We start from the raw sequence: 21,662 nt of genomic DNA, 5'->3' as shown, positions 1-21,662 counted from the left end.
TATTGTCTATTTTTATAGAACGAATGGAGTATAATTTTATGTTGAACGTATTATAAAAAGTTTTGATCATACCCAAAAAAAATGTGTCCTAAAGTTTTTGGGTATGTTTTCACACGTTTCAATTTGTAAAAACATTATATGTAAAATTGGATATATTAAATTTATTAAAAATATTTAAGCTCCATCTTATTTAAATTTTCTGATTCTGGCGCTGACTAAAAGGAATTCAAAGTATTTATATAGAAATATGAAAATAATACAAGTAATTTTGGAGTATTATGCTTTTATAAAAACAAATTCGCTTAACACATTATCTATACTATACTGCTAGTAAATAATGTAATAATGAGGATAAAACTGTTAAACATAAATTGAACATTTCGGGAGTGTTCGGTTTGCAAGATTGTATCCGAGATTAAATTTATAGTGTGTTTGGTTCATGAAATTCAATCACATAACTCAATCCTAGATGGATAATTATGAGATAATTAGTCATAACTAACCCCTATAACTAAAATAATCTCACACCTCAATCCTAGATTGTATTTTGGTATTATTTTATCTTGTAAACCGAATACCACCTTCGTGTATAAGTATTGTTTACGGACTTCAGTACTTGACTTTAAATTTGCACTTATATAAGTCATTCTTCATACAGGTGTATTAAACTAAAATAGCTATTCCTTCTAAGTGCATATATATTTTTACTTATATAATTTGTCAAGTTGTAATTCGTTTTAGCTCGCTCACAGTCAATTGCAAGTTGCAACTTATAAACAATCGAATTTCAGCATTAATACGTGAAACATTTTCATAGAGCTCTACAATTTATTTTAACACCCTATGATTATGAGTGGCGACCTTGACTCTATTTATGAAATTATTACTATTACAGTTGACTTGAATGCATTTTAATAGTACTGTTGAAATGATGATTATCAGTTAATTAACAAATCGATTTATTAAAGAAAGACACACTCAAATCAATCAATTGTTTGATGATGATCTTGACTATCCACGTGTTATCAAAGCATTGAAATGAACAAGAAATGGCGTAGTCAGAGTGTGCCCTTTCCACAAGCCATAAAATAAAATAATACTACTAATGAAGTATGATCCTCGACAGCAAATAAAACATGTTCTCTGCAAGACCTCCTTTAGCTTTAAGGAAATTTCCTATAAAATTTACAACTCCATTCCTCTCAAACAAACCTCACGTTTCCCAAAGCTCAGTTATTGCCTTCTCGATTCTCTCTAAATATTTACTCCCGTCCTTCCATATGGATTTTGGGACGATGATAATTTTAATGGGAAATTAAAAAAGTATAAAAAGAGAAAGAAAAAATATAGTAATTGAAATAGTGTTTCAAGACAGTGAGATTCACTTTATTAACGGTATCATTTTATAATCGAAAAGTTTCATTTTATGAGATGGAGTAAAATAGTACTATAAAATAAGACTATTTTTTAGAGACAGAGAAATTATACGATCAATTCATAGGGGTAATTGCACCTCTTATACAAAATGTTTCACAAATTTTTTAATTTAGTACAAAAAGTTTTAAGTTAGCATATATCAAATTCAAGGTTTGACTAGTGTTTCAAATTAGTACATTTCGTCTACGATCACTGATACCATTACTTTTTCATATTTTTCATCCTATTACTTCAAAATTAGCTACAAATATTTCGTTTAAAATTACATGTGAATTCATTGCTTGATAAAATGCCTATATGGCAACACATGAGGTATTATTTAAAGAAATATTATCATGTTTTTCAAGGCATAATTTTGGATGATAGAAGATGAAAAGTAGAAAAAAAGGTACTAGTATTAGTGATTTTAGACTGAAATGTCCTAATTTAAAACACTAATCAAACTTTTTGTATGATATATATTAACTTACGATCTTTTATACTAAATTGAAATATTAATGAAAATTTGTATGTATAATGTAATTAGCCTCAATTCATATACACCTAAACTTTATTTTTCTTGGTGTCTTCAACTGCAATTGATGTTCTGTGTAAACCCATAATACTCGTACGTGTTGCCAAGTGGGATCTAATTATTAAAGTTTGATGATCCCAAACTTTGATGCAGGTATGTTTTCACATTACTGTAGGCTTGTCCAAGTGCAAGAAGAAGACATGCTAGAGAATTATTGAACCATGGTGCAATTTTCAAAAGGGAATTAGTGTTGCTTGGGTATATTAGGACTAGATACATTCCTACATGATTATGCTGTGTCTGTAATTAACAGCACACATTAATCGCCGTAATTATTGCCGACAATTCAAGATTTTTAAGATCCTTGATGATAAATTAGGCCGCTAATTATAGAAAATAAAAATAAAGAAGTTTTGCCATGTTATGCCAATTCAGTGAAGCCCATTTCTGTCTCTGAATATTTTAAGTGCCACTTCTGTACCATGTAATGGGCTTCTAATTAGCAGACTGTTTCACTCAGTTTTAAAACTTATGTCCCATGTGCTCTTGTTTTCACTGCCATGCAACTTCAACAATTATTTAATTTCATGTATTATTATCAATTTATTATATGATATTTATTGGTGTTTTACCAAGATTAGACTCCCTCCGTCCCGGCTAAGATGACACATTTCTTAGTCGGCACGCGATTTATGAGTTATTGGTTATTGTAGTTAATTGAAGAGATATAATGTGTGGAAGCATTAAATGAAGAGAGAAAGAAAGATGAATATTTAATTGGAAAAAGAAAAAAGTAGTTAGATGTATTAATTGGAGAGAGAAAGTTATCAAAAATAGAAAGGTATATCTTGGCTGAGACAAACTTAAAAAGAAAGTGTGTCATTTAAATGGGACGAAGAGAGTATTTGTAAGTAAATGGTCGAAAGTCTGAGTTACCTTTGCTTGTCTCAATTTTTTTTACCATGTTATACATTAAATTTTGATTGTTTATATAGTTCAATGTTACAGTCACCGAAATCATGCATAAAGTATGTCATTTAACACTGCATCCACAATTTTATTATTTGATTTTATTATAATGTGGGTTATAATGAATGTACGGAATGAAGATTGGTACTAATACATGGATTTGTTTTAAATGGATATAGTTGCACATAAAAATGGAGATTTTGGAAAATCATTTTGTCAGATTATGTCCCTTGCAGCTAGGATGAATCCTTAATTGAAATTGGATTTATGACCAGAAGCATCGAACAATCGTCTTCAGCATCATGGATTACGTATTGCATCCATAGTAGTAGTATATATCTAAGTAAAGGGTGGATGCAGAGAAAAAATGATATAAACTACATTCAAACTTTTATTACAGTTACAGATATATATTTTTAGATAATTTTGATTATTAATTGAGATTTTTATACAATATTTTGCATAAAATTTACATAAATTTCACATCATTATTAAAGAAAAATAATTAATATAGAAATATGGTAGGGAAGTATACCCCTATTGCCTTGTGTCTGCCATAGTACCCAAGTTGCTTGCGAAGAACTCATCTTCTTTCTTTTTTAATCACCTTTCTCGCGTAAATACAAGATTGAAAGTCATTCGATTTCAAAAAAATTGCTAATCCTTAACTTTTCAAGGAATCCTTCATCGGTGGTTGTGAATAGCTTTTTTTTCAATTTTTTCGACCTTAGTTTTGTAGGAGCAAGTGAGAAAGATTAAGAAATAGAACTATTGGAAAAAACACATAGATGGATCTCATTAAATGTCTCATATTTCTTTTTTTATTCAGTCCCCAGTAAATGTTTTATTTAATTTTTAATATTTTTAATAGATGGATCTCATGTTCTATTAATATACAAAGTCAAATAATTTTTTAAAACGTGACACAAGACAACTAATGGGGACACGAAGGTGCATATTTTCAAAGAGATGTCATGTCTAGTGCAGGAAACAAAATGAAAGCAAAAGTAGTAGTCTGAAAAAATGGGAAACTTGTTAATGAAAAGTGATATGAGTTAATCAATTAGTGCAATCGACGTTGTTTGTTTCTTTTGAAGAAAGACTGTATTATTACATTACGTAAATGATATAGTCAAGAAGTCTTATCTTCAATCCCCATCTTGTACTTAAATTAGAAAAATGAGTGAAAGTTCTCCCACTCCAATTATGTCCACATCCCAATTTTACCCTAAACCAAACTCATACTCTCACCCCTTAATTTAATACATCTATACATTACATAAAATATAAACCCAATCATAAATATTTCTACTCAAAATATTAATTTATAAACCGACAAGGTGCTCTCTTGCCGCCTTTATTGGAGGCGGCATATACTTAATTAAAAAATTTCTACTCATTCACCCTCACTATGTGTATCTCTGCGTGAGTTTCTAAGTATATAAATGAGTATTTTGTCCAATATCTTCCTCAGTCACTCTATACAAAAAACAAAAGAAGTTAGCAAGCATGAATTACGACGGCAATACCTCTCTCAATCTAAGCTTATCATCGAGGAGGAGCGGGCTGATGAATCTGCCTCTGGACCCGGCTTCGCCGCCGCTCAGCCCGGCGGATCAGCGCGTGTTTTCGTGCAACTACTGCCGGAGGAAATTCTACAGCTCTCAGGCGCTCGGCGGCCACCAAAATGCTCACAAACTGGAGAGGACGCTCGCGAAGAAGAGCAGGGAGCTCAGCATGCCGGATTCGGGCTCAACCCGACGGGCTGGCTCGGGCTACGTGCCGATGCGTGCGAGAGAGTTGAGTAGTTATGGAAATATCGGTTGGATTAATGAAGGGGTTGATCATCATCAAGAGGAACTCGGCCATCTTGATTTGTCTTTGAGGCTTTGATGAGTTTTGCTATCTTTTAATTAGATGATTTCTGGGATTTGGAAGAGTTCATCTTTAACTATTTGTATGGTTTAATTAGATTTTATTTTTATCCATGCCGTGAAAAATTATGCTCACTTTTAAATCTTTTTTCATGCCAAAAAACGATTAATGCTGTTATTTTAGCTATTTTTAGGAGAGGGGGATAAATAGTTGATCTGCTGATGCTCAACGTTAATTATATAGGGTAGCATAAATTTAATTTAGTTAATGTCAAATGAAAAATGGGATTTAAGGACCGTGAGTAACTATTTTATGTTCATGGCTTTGTTAATCGATTAAAAATAATTCTAAGTTAATAAATGTGGCAATTAAAAGGACCGTGATGTTTCTTTATATTCATGATTAGATAGTAGGGTTCAAATCAAAAGGGGATTGTTGAAACTAGAAATAATCATGTATTAAACGATAACTGAAGTAGGCTTTTGGGTTATCTTTTTCAAGAGGCCATCGGCGTTACATATATCTTCAGAAATCAATCACCTATTCATGGGATGTCTGGGCTGCGAAGCCCTTGAAGTCATCTTTTAAGAGGTGTCGTCTAATTGTCATAGCTAATTAGCATATGATAATTTATTTAAAATTTAATTATAAGATTATTTTAATTAGAGAGATTAAATATGACTAATATTCACATGATTATTTATTTAGAATTAATTTGTGAGATTTAATCTCATAAATCAAATATAATATCATTCGTTCCTGAAAATTAAGTAAGAATTATTTTCTTATTATTTTGTTCTTAAAAAATATGAAATTTCTAATTCTGAAATATTTAAACAACACATTACCTTTACGTATCATTTTATTTACAACTAATTAATATCATTACACTATTATTTTTCTATCGCTCTCTTATTTTGCCAATCATACATTAAAACGTCGAACCAAATGTTCATATTCTTCAGGAACGAAAAGAGTACATATTTAATTATAAGATATAATCTTGTAAGTCCAACGACCTCTAAAACTATTAATAGTCTAGTGTTTAAAACAATGGAAACACACCACCAGATGCAAGTTTTCTCCCAAGTTCTTTCTGTTATACATGCATAAAATTTGTGCATTAATTTAGAAATTTGTTTGCTCAAAGTTCTCATAACTCTATCAAAAATTTTAGTGTTTAGTGGGTTTGAAGTGCTTCTACTGGCTAGGAGCTAGTCAATTTATTTTGGGACAATACATCAATTTGAGAGAACTAATCGAGTGGAATTTATCTTGCTAAAAGAGGATTTTTCTCGACTCTATTTATAGTTTGGTGTGTTGTACTGTTTTCATTGTAATTTGTATTTACATGGTACTTCAATTAAGATACTGATACACATCCCAACAGACCAAACACGAGAACTCATCTCAAAAGACTAGCCTGTTAGGAGAGAGAGCTCATTTAGCATATATACTCCACACCAGTTGTTTTCACAACAGATGTGAGAATTGAGTCTGTAACATTTGACCCTCCTTTAAGGGCCAACGTCCTCGTTGGTCACGGCCACGTTGGCCACAATTGATTCTTTGCTAGGCCACCACTCCGAGTTCTCATTGGTCACGACCATGTTGGTCATGGCAGATTCTCTGCCCGACCACCACTCCGAGTCGGCCCCAAACGTACTCGTTGGTCACGGCGGGTTCATTGCCCGGCCACCACTCCAAGCCGTTTGAGCTCTCAATGAAAGCACCAATAGATAAACAGGAGAACTCAGCCCAAAAGACTAGCCTGTTAGGAAAGAGAGTCCATTTAGTCTATATACCCCACACCAGTTGTTCTCGCAACCGATGTGGGAATTGAGTCCATAACAAATAGATACAAGAAACCGTAATAGAGAATATATTGAGTCGAGAAGTCCTGTTTCTGCAAAACGAGATATGTAGCGCTCTTGCATTAGTGTGTCGTCCCCAAAGATAAAACGGCTAAGTCTTGTTAGTCTTGTTATATTACGCCGAAAAGGAATACGACTCACTTTAGATGGGATGCTCCGAAAAGGAATACAAGTTACCTATGACGGGATGAAGGAAGTATATTGTTTCAACCCTTTTCAATATTGAACCTCATAGGATGAATTTTGTAAAATAACAAAACTAGTCTTTCTCTTATGCTGATCACTCATACCCAAAACGACATGATATTGCGGGATGAAAACCAACACAATACCACAAATTCTTTAATCTGTTTATTCATTTTGGTCGTGTAGCATAAATTCTTTGCAACCTTTTGAGTTCCAAGGGATGCATATCTAAAAACAAATTCAAATTTTAAACAGTCAGCATAAGAAGAAACATTCCGAATCGAATTTCACACATCAAAGTCAGCAGAAAACAAAATTTCCAAGAATGAAAACAGAGTAATTATTATATCCACACATTTGCACTTTAAAAGCCAGTAAATTTGAATGCAATATATCCAGCAATAAGGTTCTAGAGTGAGAAAACAATCAAGTTTACTAAATGCTACTAGCAAATCACTTCACACTGGACAGGAGACACTGTCACACAATAATACAAAGACAGCATCAAAGTTAAATTCGGGCGCAGTCTCAAATATGTTCCTACTAAGCATGTTCTGTAAGACGGAGGGTGAGCGACACAGGCAGCGGAGACGAGTTGTTAGGCGATGCTGATATTCTAATCTTCCAACTCCACAATCTGAGCTCGCCTTTCAGCTGCTTTCTTCCTGATGAATATGCCCCATCTCATTGCAGCTTTGATCTTGAGCCAACCTACAACGGCCTTTCCGGAACGGTTTTGGTCCTCATTGTAGCTAAATCCCGGAGAAGGCGACGTTATATACGAAGGGAAGCCAAACCCGTCTTCTGGGCCGTTAACAGGGGCATGGCCGCCCATGCTGAAAAGCCGAAGCAAGTGTTGCATGTCTTCGTTCTCGAGCATCTCATGACTCCTTGTACGAATTTCCTCCTCAGACAAGAAGTCAAGACCACCCTTCTCCCGGGAGCTGGGCCAGTCCTCGAAAGGTAATGCTTGCTGAAGAGAAGAGTTCCCTTCTTGGAACGATGAGGTCGACTGAGGAGGGCCGAGGGCAAGGTCATATGCATCACTTTGGAACTGGTTGGGTTGGCTAACCTGATGGTCGTTTGGTGTGAATGATGCTGCATCAAACTGTGGGCGCGGACCGGGACTTATAAGCTGGGAAGGGGTTCCGTATCTTGCAGTCATATCATGGTTATAACCTGAACCTGGGAACATAAAAGCATATTGTCCCATCATCCATTGTTACTAGATATCGACTATCAAACAATAGAAATATTTGCTTTGGGTATGACGATGCTGACCTCCAGCTAGTACAGTCTGATCCACTAATGGCTCAGGGGGAACTGAAGCTGGCAATCTTTGCTGCGGAATCTGATTGACTAATGTATGACTCAAAGGAGGATCGGTCAATGTGCTTGACTTCTTCATTTGATTGAAATTCAGCAGTGATTTTCCATCATACTCCACAACTTGACTCCAGTTATCATATGCTTTTTTCACCCAAGTGTCCACATATACCTGCACATAAATAAGATTCAGAGAGCAATTCACAGCATCCAATCATAATATAGAGGCTAATGAGGTGAAGATATCACACTAGACGTCGAATATAATCACCAAGAAAACTCATTGCAGAAGAAAATTAGCAAACCTTCTGGCCATCAGAAAGTGAATCAGCAGGATAATATTGATCATCCGCTATAAGACCACTCAGCTCGTAGATATTGTTAAATACCACTCCAACATTTCTTGTCTCGTCAGGATAATATATATAAAGCTTCCCACTCAAAACACAAGTCTTGCTATGTTCTATGAGGGCCTCCCACATCTTATTTGACATACCACTGCCAAGTATCTGCTCAATCACAATTTCAAAAACAAAAATGTTGTCAAATATGCAACTGTACCATAGTTAAATAAATTTGATGATCAAAAGAGAGAGAAAACTACAGGTACTTACATTCCTCAGCTTTTGAGAGTCCCTGACTACAAGTCGAAGGAAATCCTCCACGGTAAATATCCCTTCATTATTGAGCCTTCTGTGGAATGACCCATCCTTGCCAATCTTCTCCAATCTCCACACCTCATCACTCAAAGCAGGTGGATAATGTTTCTTGTACACTATCAAGAGAAAGAACATATGTTAGTCCATGAATCAACATGAAAAAAGAGAAACATTAATTACAATACAATAATGAGAAACTTATCATGCGCGAAAGAATGATACATCATAATAAAGACAATTCTGGAGTAACATGGTTTCCATATCGTTTTTGGACCTAAAGCTTAAAACGTGTTTTTGATGTTTTCACTAACTGTTCTATCCTGATTACCTCGTCATGTAAAAAGCCTTACTTAAATTTAAGAAAATAGATAAGGGGTAGATTCAGACATATAATTGTTCTCCCCCACCTCATCCTAACTCCTCTCAGTCGCCCAGTAACACCCCTTTGTATCTGGTGAATCTATAAATTGACATCAGTATCATATAGCATCAGAGCAGTTCTATCCATGTGTCATAGATGGGACAGAGTTAGAAAAAATAAGAGGTGTACATACATTCTCCTCGATGATCTTTGACAGTAAAAGCTTCTGTCTTTGCTTCACGAATGCGCATTCCCTCACAATATCCTGATGCAAGTTTCAGACCAAGTCTGAATTTCCTGCTCCGTATCCAACTTGAGTTATCAGTAAATGTAAGATCACCCAGAGTTCCAACACCTTCCTTAAGTGTGACTTGTAAATCCCCTGTCAAAAGAGGCCTCTTTCCCTCACGTTCTTTCACGATATGGCTTTCAAACTCTTCCTGAGTCCAGCCTTCCTCATTTTCATTATTGAAGTCACCTTCTAGCACAACAATGTCCAGCTTCACAGTGGATTCAGGTCCAGATGTTACAACATGCCCTGTGTTGGCATCAATTAGTACAACATGAATAGCAGCACCTTGCTCACCCTCTACTTTCGCCCCGGTAAACAGCGGAAGGGAAAGTCTGGATTTAAAGTGAAGCTGCCGATTTCTCCCATCTGGCCCTTCAATCCGTTTAGGAGATGACCTGAACTCTCAAAGTCTTAGGAAGAACTTCCAGGTATAAAGGAAGTTTCAATAATATAGTAGAGGAAACTAATAATGAAAATAGAAACTGAGACATTTGAAAAATGAACCAAACTAGAAAAGATCCATTTATGAAATTCTCATTTTATTGTCATCTTGAACATTTATCTTTTGAATGAACAACATCAACATCCGTAATTCTGTATGAATGGAATATGATAAGGAAATATACTAGCACATCAAAAACATAAACAAGAAAACTATCAATATTTCATAAAAAATTACATTATACATATTGATAAGTCCTTTCAGAAGTTCAAACAGAGCAACCAACCTCCCATTCAGCATAGCCGGACCCAGCTTGGCCAAAGCTCGCTCCACTTCTTCACTAACCTGTTCAAGACAAGTTATTATACAGCATCAAAATTGTGTGTGAGAATTATTTTAACACCTAGAGCAGAACAGACAGCTTCAAGTAGCATACATACTTGGAATCCAAATACTAATCACATAATGTTTTATATTAGCTCTTATATAAATTGGCTATTGTAATCCACAAAAGCTTTCACAGAAAGGAGTGTACAGGAGGTCAGGGACAAGGTTCACATGTGTGTTCTTATCTGTTGAAAATTTATTACGGAAAGTGATGCATTTGAATTGTAATGGCATTGACTTTACCACTCTCCTGAGAATTGGTTCTAGGGATGAACAAAGCTTCTGGAGACTATCCACCTTGAGTGCTTCGACAATAACACTGCATAAACGGGAGTAATATATAAAACAATCAGTGCCATTTCTTGCTTAGCATCTGTTAATAAGACAACTAATCAGTGAATAATTTTACAGCAGAAAGGAAAGAGAGCGCAGAAACATGAAGAAACTCTTTCCAACACCTGCATCACCAGACTGATTGAAACCTGAAGCTACCACATAACCCTCACACTTCCTAAGGCAGTATGCAATACTTATATACAGTTCATATCTCAGTTTATTGGTTTCTAGACACATTCAGTAAAGGATAATATAATTACACAATAAATGGGTTCATAGATTAAATTGATTGTAAAGGGGCCACATTAATTCCCACATTTCCAGCCGCCAGCCAAGTAAAGAAATCTAAACCAGCAAAACAGGGAAGTAAAGCAAGCCCTTTCGACACAAAATTTACAAGTCCAAAATCAGAGGAGGGAGAAATGAGAGCTTGATACCTAGCTAAAGCAGGCCTTTTTCTCTCGGGCTCCTGCTCTTCATCTCCGCCACCATCCAAGGTCCTTTTCCCTCGACCTTTCATCGAGTTTGTTCTCTCCATATACCTAGTCTTCATTGACACTTAAAACACAACCAAAAGAGGAATTTGAGAAGCAGAATTGAAAAAATAGGTCAAAATAGCTTCAAATTACCACCAATTGAAAAAAATCCGTCACAGATCCCCAAATCAAATCGGTTAAGTAATTACATACGGTGAAGAAGGAAAGAAATTCACCTGTTCGGATGTGTGGTACGCGCGCGTTTAGGTGGTGGATTGGCGGACTGCTGCGTCAGAGTTCGAATGATTGCTTGGTGAGTAATTACGATTTGGTATTTGTAGAAAGAAGCAAGCTTTATTGGTCTTTGATTTGATATGCGATAACGAAGTCGATTTTTTTTTTTTTTTTCAACTAATAGAAAATGGTCTCTCTAATTACTACAGTTAATTAGTTTTCAGTTAAGCAAATGCAGTCCTTCACCAAGAGAGTAACTGTAATTTATAAAATTTAAACCGAATTAGTCTTCTTCACGAATTTATGTAATCCCTCTATTTCATAGTAATACAGACATTTCTTCGGTTGAAGATTAAAAGTATTGTGTTAAGTGAGTTAAGTAAAGAAATAATAAAATAGGAAAGGAAAAAGGTAAAGATACGAAGATATAATAAGTGAGAAAAAATTTGATTAAAATAAGTGAGTGAAAATGGGTTCAAAATTTAGTTTCAGTTATGAATTGTACTGTTTAGATGTGCAATTTTTAAAAAAAAATTATAGGAGTACTAATAATATTTCTGTGAACAGAAAATATATTTAATTTTAATGCATACACAAAAAAGAAATATTATTATTAAATTAATTTTAGTGAATGACTATTTATGGTGATTTTATTTTTTCTGTTTTATAGAAATGAGTTTTAGAACTAATTAATCTAGTTATCTGTGTACCAGTCTAAAAAAACGCTTTTATTTTGCTCCAAGAGTTTTCGTAGTTTTATTTATTTAGTGAATTAAATTAGTACTCCATCTGTCTCGCCATAAGAGCATCCACAATAGCGGCTAGCCCACCGGCTAGCCGATTCGCGTCGCTAGCCGGTCGGCTAGCCGAACTATTGGAATCGGCCAGCGCCGAATCGGCGAAAAAATCGGCGTGGGCTAGCCGATTTGAGGGCGCTGGTCGCCATTGTGGCGTGCCGATCGGCCAGCGATCGGCCAACGCCAATTTTCGTTTTTTTTATAAAAATTTTTTGAAAACCTATATATACGCGATTTTAGTTTCATTTTCATTTGCACCACTTGTTTTAACGAGTTTTCTCTCTCTCTAAATTTCGTACAAGAGCAACATCGAGCGATGAGTAACGCGGGTGGTAGCGGTGGTGGTAGTGGTGGTGGTGGTGGTGGTAGTGGTGGGGATACTGAGGAGTACGAACGGAGGATGAACGAGGCTATGGAGGCCTACATGAACCGCGAGCTAGAGCGGTACATGCGAAGGGTCGAACAGCAGGCGGTACCTCGCCCTCCACCGGTTGTCCACCGCCGAGCAGTGATTGATCGGGATCACGTAGCTGCACATTAGCGGCTATATGACGACTACTTCGCTCCGGAGACGCGGTTTCAAAGCAAACATGTTCAGGCGGCGTTTTTGAATGCGCAGGAAGTTGTTTATGCGTATCGTTGACGCTTTGGAGCGTCGATATCTTTATTTCCGTTTCAGGCACGATGCGGCTGGCAGACCCGGCCACACCCCTATCCAAAAGTGCAAGACGGCAATCAGGCAGTTGGCCTACGGAGGCGAGGCAGACATGTGAGATGAGTACCTCCACATCGGTGAGACAACTTCTCCTGGAATGTCTGAAGTTTTTCCGTCAGTGCGTGATTCAAATTTTCGGTGAGCGGTACCTTCGAAGCCCTACCCCCAAGATTGTCAGGATCTGATGCAGATGCACGGGGAGCAGCATGGGTTCCCCGGGATGTTAGGCAGCATAGATTGTATGCATTGGGAGTGGAAGAACTGTCCGACTACCTGGAAAGGGGCCTACACGACCGGCTACAAGGGAAAGAATCCCACGATGATCCTCAAGCCGTAGTTGATTACCTGCTGTGGATCTGGCATGCGTATTTTGGGGTAGCCGGGTCGAACAACGACCTCAACGTCCTCAACTCGTCGCCCCTCTTCAACGAGAAGTGTCGGGGCATCGGTCCAGCCGTCTCATTTGTGGCCAACGGCAACCGGCATGATATGGGCTACTACTTGGCGGATGGGATATACCCTAGGTGGCCTGTCTTTGTGAAGACGATCGTGCACGCGGCGGATGACAAGAAGGCCTACTTTGCGGAACGGCAGGGAGTCGGCGCGCAAGGACGTGGAGCGCGCATTTGGTGTGCTCCGGTCTCGATGGGCGGCAATTAAGGGTCCAACGCGTTTGTGGGATGTCAAATGCGTTTGTTGATATAATGTACGCCTGCATTATCATGCACAACATGATCGTCGAAGACTAAGGCGTACAACTAACGAGTTGGACCAATGACGATGAAGCCGGTCCAAGCCACAGAACGGCCACCCCTAGCGTACGACGTGGGGTACCTCACGATGAAGTCGGCCGCCTCCAGGAATATGCCGACATGCGCCAAGTGGATGCTCATATTCAACTCCAAAAGGATATAATTGAAGAGTTGTGGGCACGGAAGACTGCACGGCGATAGTTTTTTTTTCTTTTTTATGTAATTTATTTTTTAAAATGAATGTAATTTTTTTTAATGCAATTAATGAATTTTCCCGTATATGTCTCGTAAATTTAATTTCGTAATTTAATCGTAAATTTAATTCCGTAAATGTAGTTCTTTTTGAATTATTTTTATTGCGGCTGGCCTATGACTGGCCTATTTGAGTAAATGTTGGCGTGGCAGGTGGATTTTTAGTGCTGATGACGTGGCGGAGAGAGAGAGAGTGGCTGGCCTATGGCTGGCCTATTCTTATTGTGGATGCGAATTGCGAGCATCCACAATAGCGGTTAGCCCACCGGCTTGCCGATTCGCGTCACTAGCCGGTCGGCTAGCCGAACTATTGTAATCGGCCAGCGGCGAATCGGCGAAAAAATCGGCGTGGGCTAGCCGATTTGAGCGGCGCTGGCCGCCATTGTGGCGTGCCGATCGGCCAGCACCAATTTTCGTTTTTTTTTTAAATTTTTTTTTGAAAACCTATATATACGCGATTTTAGTTTCATTTTCATCATTTGCACCACTTGTTTTAACGAGTTTTCTCTCTCTCTAAATTTCTGTACAAGAGCAATATCGAGCGATGGACAACAACAACGAGTCCAGTCCGGCGACGAGCGGATCTCAGACTCCCACGGTAGATTGATATGACCATGAGTGTTAGACATCAAGTGTCTTCACCTCGACGTGAGCCATGGATTGATTGGGGTCCAAGGAAGAGAGTGAAGACGTTCCAAGGATTCAATAAAGCTAGAGGGTCTCCCGAGGATGCGAGGAATAGAGAAGGCTCGGATTTGAGGATAAATCCTTTCCAAGAAGGGGAGGATGATACGATCATGGAAGCCGTGCGTTAAGGATTTCAACTATAGCTGGATTCAACCAGAAACCTTCCTATCGAGATGATATCCGAAAGCTATGAAACTACCACCATCATCTTCGTCTTGGAAACAGCTTCGTGTGGGTATCTTGCACATCTCAATCGGAGTCCGAATGAGGGAGTTATAGCGGTTTGACAGAAGTCGCGCAGAACTGGCGAGGGAGTCCAGAGAGAACACCCAGGCGGGTGTTTTGCACCCTGCAATTCACCCGACCGGGTGAATCACCCGAGACGTAGTTTTTGAGGGCCTTTTTCCACATTTTGGGCCCTTAGTATAAATACCTTTTGGTGTCATTTTTCATTCTAGATTAAGATAAGATTGTGATTAAGATATTTCCTTTGTGAGTTTTTCCTCTTTGAGGAATGTATCCAATTCCTTCCTTGAAGGTTGCTTGTTTCAATTTCATAGATTGATTCAAGTAGAGGTATGCATCAATGGGGTGTATCCATTGAGTAGTGGAGCCAAGGGGTGATAGAGCTATTGAAAGTTACCTAGGTTTGTTTCCATTCTTTTGGTCAAGGTCCTATGGTCATAACTCTTTTATCTCATCATTATACACATGCTTTCCATTCCTAATCTTCTATCCATTCTTGTTTAGATTCAACTTTTGTGGTTGGGTCTACCTTATCCTTTGTTTTATTGATAAATTGAAAATCAATCTCACAAAAATAGTTAGAACAAGCATCATAAATGAGTAATCCTTGGGAAATGGATCATAAAATACATGAATCCTTATCACAGATGGGCCCAGGGTTTAACGTCCCTTGGCAGCAGTTGATGGGGATGATGGCTGGAGCGCAGGGGGATGCGGGGGATGCGAGGGGGATGCCGGGCGGGGGTGCGAGGCCGGTGGCGGGCGAGGCAACGTCGGGGTGGGGAGGTATGCCCCAGATGCAGACACGAGATGATGCAGACGAGATGATGGGGATGATGCCGGTATGACAGGGAGGGATGCAGCCTGGTATGCATCCCGGGATTCAGGGGTCACCGGGGGGGACATAGTCTATCGTCCCTCTCTTGATTTTTTGACGGCTTCGTCTCACGCGTCGACCCAAGTGGAGACGCGGTTAACTGGCGATGACATTTTGTCATTGCATGAGATGGGGATCGATCTCGGGGAGCCGGACACTCCCGTTAGCGGGTCGGGCCGCGCCGAAGAAGAAGAAGGCCAAGGGGAAGGGCAAGGTGGTCGGCGAATCGTCGCAGCCCGCTGATCACGACACCCCCACGCGGAGGAAGTGGATGGAGGATGAGTACGCCGGCGTGGCCAAGGCGTGGTTGTCGGTCTGCGACGATCCGCTGGTTGTGAACAACCAGCGGGTGCCGTCAACATGTGGGCGAAGATTAGAGCAGCCTACGGGAGGAAGCTGTCCGCACGGAAAGGACTACGGAGGGGAGGAGTGCCGGAAGGGGTGGAAACGCATCAGGGCCGCGGTCGACCGATTTTCGGGGTTGTACGCCAACGCCCTCCGCCGGCTGACTAGTGGGCAGAATAAGGAGGACGCCCGGAGGATAGCGGAGAGTCGGTTCCCCCCCAGGGAAGTATAAGGGGTTCACCTTTTGGGAATGCTATGTGTTGGCTTTGAAGGACTCAGAAGTTCGGGCGGGGTGCGGCGGCAGGTGGCCGAAGAAGCGAGGGAGGCCGAACTATTCCGGCGACTACAGCGGTAGCAGCGGCGGATCCCGACCTCCCCGGATGCTGAGGAGTTTCCGTCCCTCCATCCTCTACTCGTCGCCCTCGCCCGGTTGGCCTAAAGCGGGCGCAACGGGCAGCGAGGAGAGGATCCCCCCTATCGCCCCAGGAGGTCATCTCGGCACCCCCCCATGCGCGTACACCTTATTCTCGCGTGCAAAAACGGAGGAACGGATGTACAAAGTCTTACAAGAGTGGAAGGCCGCAACTGACCCCACGGAGAAGAGGTTTCTCCACTCGATGTTCGAGAACATGCGGGTGTATTTGGATGCCTCGAGGGCACTGGTGGGGGGGTTCAGACGCGGGCTCGAGATACCCCGGGTGGCGGCGGCGAGGACGGCGGCGGCGACGACGAGGAGTAGAGAGTGGTGGGGCTCATGTGTGGAAGCCCATTTTTTTTAAAAAAAAAATCATGTATTTTTTTTTATCTATGTACCTTTTTTTAATGAAATGAATGGATTTTCCCGTATATGTCTCGTAAATTCTGTAATTTAATCGTAAATTTAATTCCGTAAATGTAGTTGTTTTTGAATTATTTTTATTGCGGCTGGCCTATAGCTGGCTTATTTGAGTAAATGTTGACGTGACAGGTGAATTTTAGTGCTGATGACGTGGCAGAGAGAGAGTGGCTGGTCTATGGCTGGCCTATTCTTATTGTGGATGCTACGAGTCACTTTTTTTTGGATGTCTCGTCATAAGTTAATCATTTCCATTTTATGAAAAAAATCATTTCTATTAACTTTATTTTTCCATATACTGTATTTTTTTCATTCATCTATGTTTCTCTTCTCTCATATTTTCCTCTCTCCATTTAACTTTTTAAATACAAATTTCTTAAATCTTCTGCCAAAAAAATGTCGCACTGGGACGGAGGATGTAAATAATAAAATAGAAGAGGAAAAAAATAGAATAAAATAACATATCTAAGAGATTAAAATATGATAAAGATGAAAATAGTTATTGTTAGAAAGAAGGAAATGATGGGCATCCCAAAAAGAAATTTGCCTCTTAGACTATCTCCAATTATACCTAAAAAAATGAGTTTTGGTGTAGAAATCTTCTCTAACTATACAATAAACTCAAATTTATTTTTGGTGATTTTTGTGAAATAACACCAAATATGGTGTTACTGCAAAAATTTTATGAGACAAAAACTCAAAAATGGTGTAAATTTTAAATTTTGTGTAAATGATTGGAGTAAAACTACTTTTTGATGTGACATATATTCAAAAATGGATTTGAGTTTGATGTAAATTATTGGAGATGAACTAAGCAGGAAAGGTGAGAGATTTTTTATTTAATTGATTAAAATCGCCCCTACTCGAAATAAAATTTGACACCAATGTGTAATTAAAATTAAATTTATACTCCTTCGCTGATGAAAAATAATTTTATTCTTGTCAAGAATGGTTTATCTTTATATTTGGATATCGAGTTATCGGACCAAGTATTCAGTAATATCAAACTTGATTAGCTTATTTTGACAAGATCAATTTCATTTAATTTTAGATCACAGTTAGAAAGTACCATATGGAAATTCTAACTAAACGAAATTGAAATCAATTATGTGATTTAATGAATAACTAATGTGAATCGAGTCAAACATGAACTCCAACAGTTGACTCTAATGGAAATGTTAAGTTTTAATGCCAAATTTAATTGACTCTATGCCAAATGTAATTGACTCCAAATCATTATTGATTTTTCTCAAGGAAAAAATAAACTGCATATATGTTTTTCATTTTTTTCACAGAAAATCATGTATACATGGAAATTTTTTATGATTAAAGACAATTAAACAAGGTTGAAATTGTTGTTTTTTATTATCGGGAGCAAGGAAATTGAAGAAGTACTATAGAATGTTGTTGTTATGGCTATAGAACTACTACTAGATATTTTGAGGCTGATATTTATAAATTTTGCTATGGCTATAGAAATACTAGATATTATAGGCATGACGTGTGGACGGAGAATAATTTAGTTGAAAGAACAAGCTCGCGAGCGAAACCATATAAATTTTTATTGCAATCCAAAAAAATTTAAATCTACTTGTTTGGTACTCGAATGCTAATCGGGTTCGGGTATCAAATACCCCAAAATTTTAGATTGTGTATCACGGATACCCGAATTGACAATACTAGTTCCAACCTTATTAAACTCTACGTAGTTCCACCTTCAGGGAGCGATTATCAAGGAGCCTCTAAAAGGCTATTTCTCACTCAATGTCTCGTATTTGGCCATTTTCACTCTCTATCTATTAGTGTTTTCTTTCGCCCCTCTATGTCTCTCTCTTCCTCTCTTTGTGAGCTTATCTCTATGTGATCATTTTCTTTTGGTCTTCTTCCTCCTTCTTCTTATTAATACTCTGTGTATTCATGAGTGTGAAACTCTTTGCTGGGTAACCTTCTTGGTTACTATAACCGCTTAACTCAAACTTGATCGGAATTTTGGCTTTGGCTTGACAGGTTCATGGAGCTTGAGAGTTTTCTTTGTGAGATCTTGCAATTGTTATCCGCTTGAGTTTGCCCATGTGTGATTTGTTGCCGTGTCGTCGCAATAACCATTGGTTTGGTGGCACATTTTGTTGGGTTCGTAGCGGAAGACTAGTAAATCAAATATTTTACTGAAAGTAATCTATTTGGTCGATTGTTGATGAGTCGAGTTTTGTGCCTTGGTTACTGGCCTGTTTATCGTGTTTAAACAGATAATATGCGCAAATTAGTTGCTGAAGAGTGCAGGATAAGGTACAAGTCAGGAAGAAAGGGGTCAAAAGGTATAAGTGTGCCTATGGGTTAGAGCATCTGCATCGCGTCTCGATGCGGGCTCGATTTGAGATGAGACCGCATCGAGACAGCGATGCAAGTCTCCATCTCGTCGCGCGTCTCGTTACGGAGGGGGAGCTGGCGAGCGCTGGCGCTAGGCGTGACACCCACTCGCTGGCCCGAGAGTGGGCGTCGTCAAGCTGACGTCATAAATAATTTTTTTTTAAAATTCGATTTTCAAAAAGAAAAAAAAAAACCCGGCAATATTACCGTTGTAACGGTAAAAAGAAAAAAATATTTATTTTTTCTTTTTTATTCTATAAATACTCCTCTTTCATTCTCCATTCTACACACAAACACACATCTATTCTTCTCAAATCATCTCTCTTTCCTCTCCAATTTCTGTAAAAATGTTTGGTGACGGAAACTCCGGCGGCTTCGACTTGAACCCATTTGGCGACTGGGGGCATGTACAACGTTTTGGGTGCTACCGGTTCCGGTTCGTCGCCGGGCACCCAAGACTCGTCGACGTTGGCGGCGTACCAACACCACATTTTGATGTGGATGCATACTGTCGTCCCTACGTCCCCCCAAGGTATGTGCAAACGCATGGATTATCCCAAATTAGGGAGAATTTTCCGGATGAACACACTCCGAAAAACCTTCCGATAGGAGGAGGATGAGGAGGTGGAGGCTCCGCCAGTCGCAACATCGATGCCAAGGAGGAAGAGGACGAGGAGGAGGACGATCTAGGCCTTCATCCTTACAGCCGCAAGGAGACGTTGGCTCTGTACAACGCTTGGGTCAGCATCTCGTACAATTCCATCGTCGGGAATCAACAAACCCGCTTGTGTTTTTAGGAAAAGGTCACCGAAGCTAACAATGAGACAAAGCCAAAGGGGGCCGCCGCCGCAACTTGAAGATGTTCCGCAGTCATTTTGACCGATGCGACAGAGATGTCAAAAAATTTTGCGCGATCTATGGGATTGAAGCGGCTAATTACCAAAGCGGAGCCAGTGGAGCCGACATTCTGAGAGCGGCTTTGCGAGTCTTTGAAGACGACAACGGTAAAGATTTCAAACACATCGATGTTTGGTCGTTGGTCAAAGACCTTGAAAGGTGGGCTGGCGGTGTCCGGTCATGCACGGGGTCGAACTCGAAAGCACGAAGCACACGACGGGTGGCCAATACTCGTCTAGTGAGGACGGGTCAGGCAACACCTTACAAGAGGTTGAGGGCAGGGCCACCGATGCAGGGGGCTCCTCCGGTTCACGACGTCGGGCGCAAGGGTCCAAGGCGACGAAGGCGGCTAGAGGGAGGGGGGGAGGGGCCGAGGTGAATCAAGCCAGGCGAGCTCGGGCTCAACACCCTAATGTCCATGTACCTGCTTGCCACGATGACTGGCACTTCCCGCATGACGCCTCCCCAATATGAAACCCATCTTGCCGTAATTGAGTATATGGCAAGACAAATTGGTTTTCCGCCTCCACCTAGCTTAAGGGCACCGCCACCGCCTTCGGGTGATGATTCGCCGGAGGAGTAGTTTTTATAATTTAATTTAGAGTATTTTAAATTATATATTTTTATTTTTATTTTTTTGAATTTTCATTATGTGTTTTTTTAGGATTTTAAATTGTAATTTTATTTTATTTAATTTAATGAAAGGATTTTAAATTGTAATTTTATTTTATTTAATTTAATGAAGTGTGTTTTTTATTAATTGAATTTGTTGGAAATAAAAATAAAAATGAAATTGAATCAATAGTTAAGGGATGAGATGGTTAAGAGATGGAGGGATGCAAGTGTTGTCTCTTAGTTAAAAGATGGGATGAAAAGTACAGTGGGTCCATGAATAGTGAAGAGATGAAACGGTTAAGAGATAGGGCTGCGGATGACCTTAGCATTTCAAGTTGTTAAGTCAGCAGAAGCTAAATTAATGAAGATGAAAGAGAAGAAATGCAGTTAATAGCCTATGCTAATATTGTGGGCAGTATCATGTATGTCATGATAAGCACTAGGCATGATGTGGCTCAAGCCATCAGTGTGACTAGCCGCTTCATGGAAGATCATGGGAGACAACACTAACACGCTTTGAAGTGGACTCTAAGATACTTGAAGGGTGTTTCCATGGGCTGTGATAATAATGGTGCTATCAGTTTGGCGAAGCGCCAAGTCTTTCATGAACGCAGCAAACACATTGATGTGTGTTATCACTTTGTGAGGGAAGAGATTGAAAAGGGAAATATTTGTGTGTTTAAATTGGACACAGCTAGCAATCCAGCTGGCATGCTTACCAAGCCATTACCCAAAGAAAAGTTTGATTTGTGTATGAAGTTGGTGGGCATGAGCAAGAGAAGGCTCGAATTCAGGCAGTCAGGTGGAGATTTGTGAATATGGTGGCTACCAGAACGAACACGGGCCTTTAGCTGAAATATTAGGAGATGAAATGCGGATAAGTCGTGCGAGCTGAAAAGCATTTTTTAG

General features: G+C 39.3%; 2 protein-coding genes across 3 annotated transcripts; one reads left to right on the top strand and one right to left on the bottom strand.

Annotated features, from left to right (window-relative positions):
* The first annotated feature begins 4,429 nt into the window (after nt 1-4,429).
* Nucleotides 4,430-4,813, top strand: LOC125194657 (zinc finger protein 2-like). Its single transcript, XM_048092903.1, has one exon. It carries the CDS (start codon nt 4,430-4,432, stop codon nt 4,811-4,813), a length of 384 nt encoding a protein of 127 aa, XP_047948860.1.
* Nucleotides 4,814-7,181: 2,368 nt separating this feature from the next.
* Nucleotides 7,182-11,521, bottom strand: LOC125195936 (calmodulin-binding protein 60 B-like). Of its 2 annotated transcripts, none has more exons than XM_048094225.1 (9): nt 11,371-11,521; nt 11,096-11,216; nt 10,566-10,641; nt 10,222-10,280; nt 9,395-9,888; nt 8,796-8,956; nt 8,487-8,690; nt 8,137-8,353; nt 7,182-8,040 (listed from the first exon to the last, which is right to left on the bottom strand). In XM_048094225.1, exons 2-9 carry the CDS (start codon nt 11,209-11,211, stop codon nt 7,472-7,474), a joined length of 1,896 nt encoding a protein of 631 aa, XP_047950182.1. In that variant the 5' UTR covers nt 11,212-11,216; nt 11,371-11,521; the 3' UTR covers nt 7,182-7,471. The 2 variants fall into 2 exon arrangements, with proteins under 2 accessions (XP_047950182.1, XP_047950183.1); XM_048094226.1 differs by having other exon boundaries at nt 7,182-8,034.
* Nucleotides 11,522-21,662: the final 10,141 nt, after the last annotated feature.

This window comes from Salvia hispanica, chromosome 6 (assembly GCF_023119035.1).
Source record: "Salvia hispanica cultivar TCC Black 2014 chromosome 6, UniMelb_Shisp_WGS_1.0, whole genome shotgun sequence".
NCBI classification, from domain to species: domain Eukaryota; kingdom Viridiplantae; phylum Streptophyta; class Magnoliopsida; order Lamiales; family Lamiaceae; genus Salvia; species Salvia hispanica.
The sequence above is the reverse complement of the archived record's forward strand: the minus strand, read 5'-3'. Positions and strand labels throughout refer to the sequence as shown.

Coding starts and splice junctions, on each gene's coding strand:
- LOC125194657 (XM_048092903.1), top strand. CDS start 4,430: ATGAATTACGACGGCAATACCTCTCTCAATCTAAGCTTATCATCGAGG.
- LOC125195936 (XM_048094225.1), bottom strand. CDS start 11,211: ATGAAGACTAGGTATATGGAGAGAACAAACTCGATGAAAGGTCGAGGG. Junction 10,642..11,095: donor AAAAGGCCTGCTTTAGCTAG/GTATCAAGCTCT, acceptor CCGTTTATGCAG/TGTTATTGTCGAAGCACTCA. Junction 8,041..8,136: donor TCAGACTGTACTAGCTGGAG/GTCAGCATCGTC, acceptor TTATGTTCCCAG/GTTCAGGTTATAACCATGAT.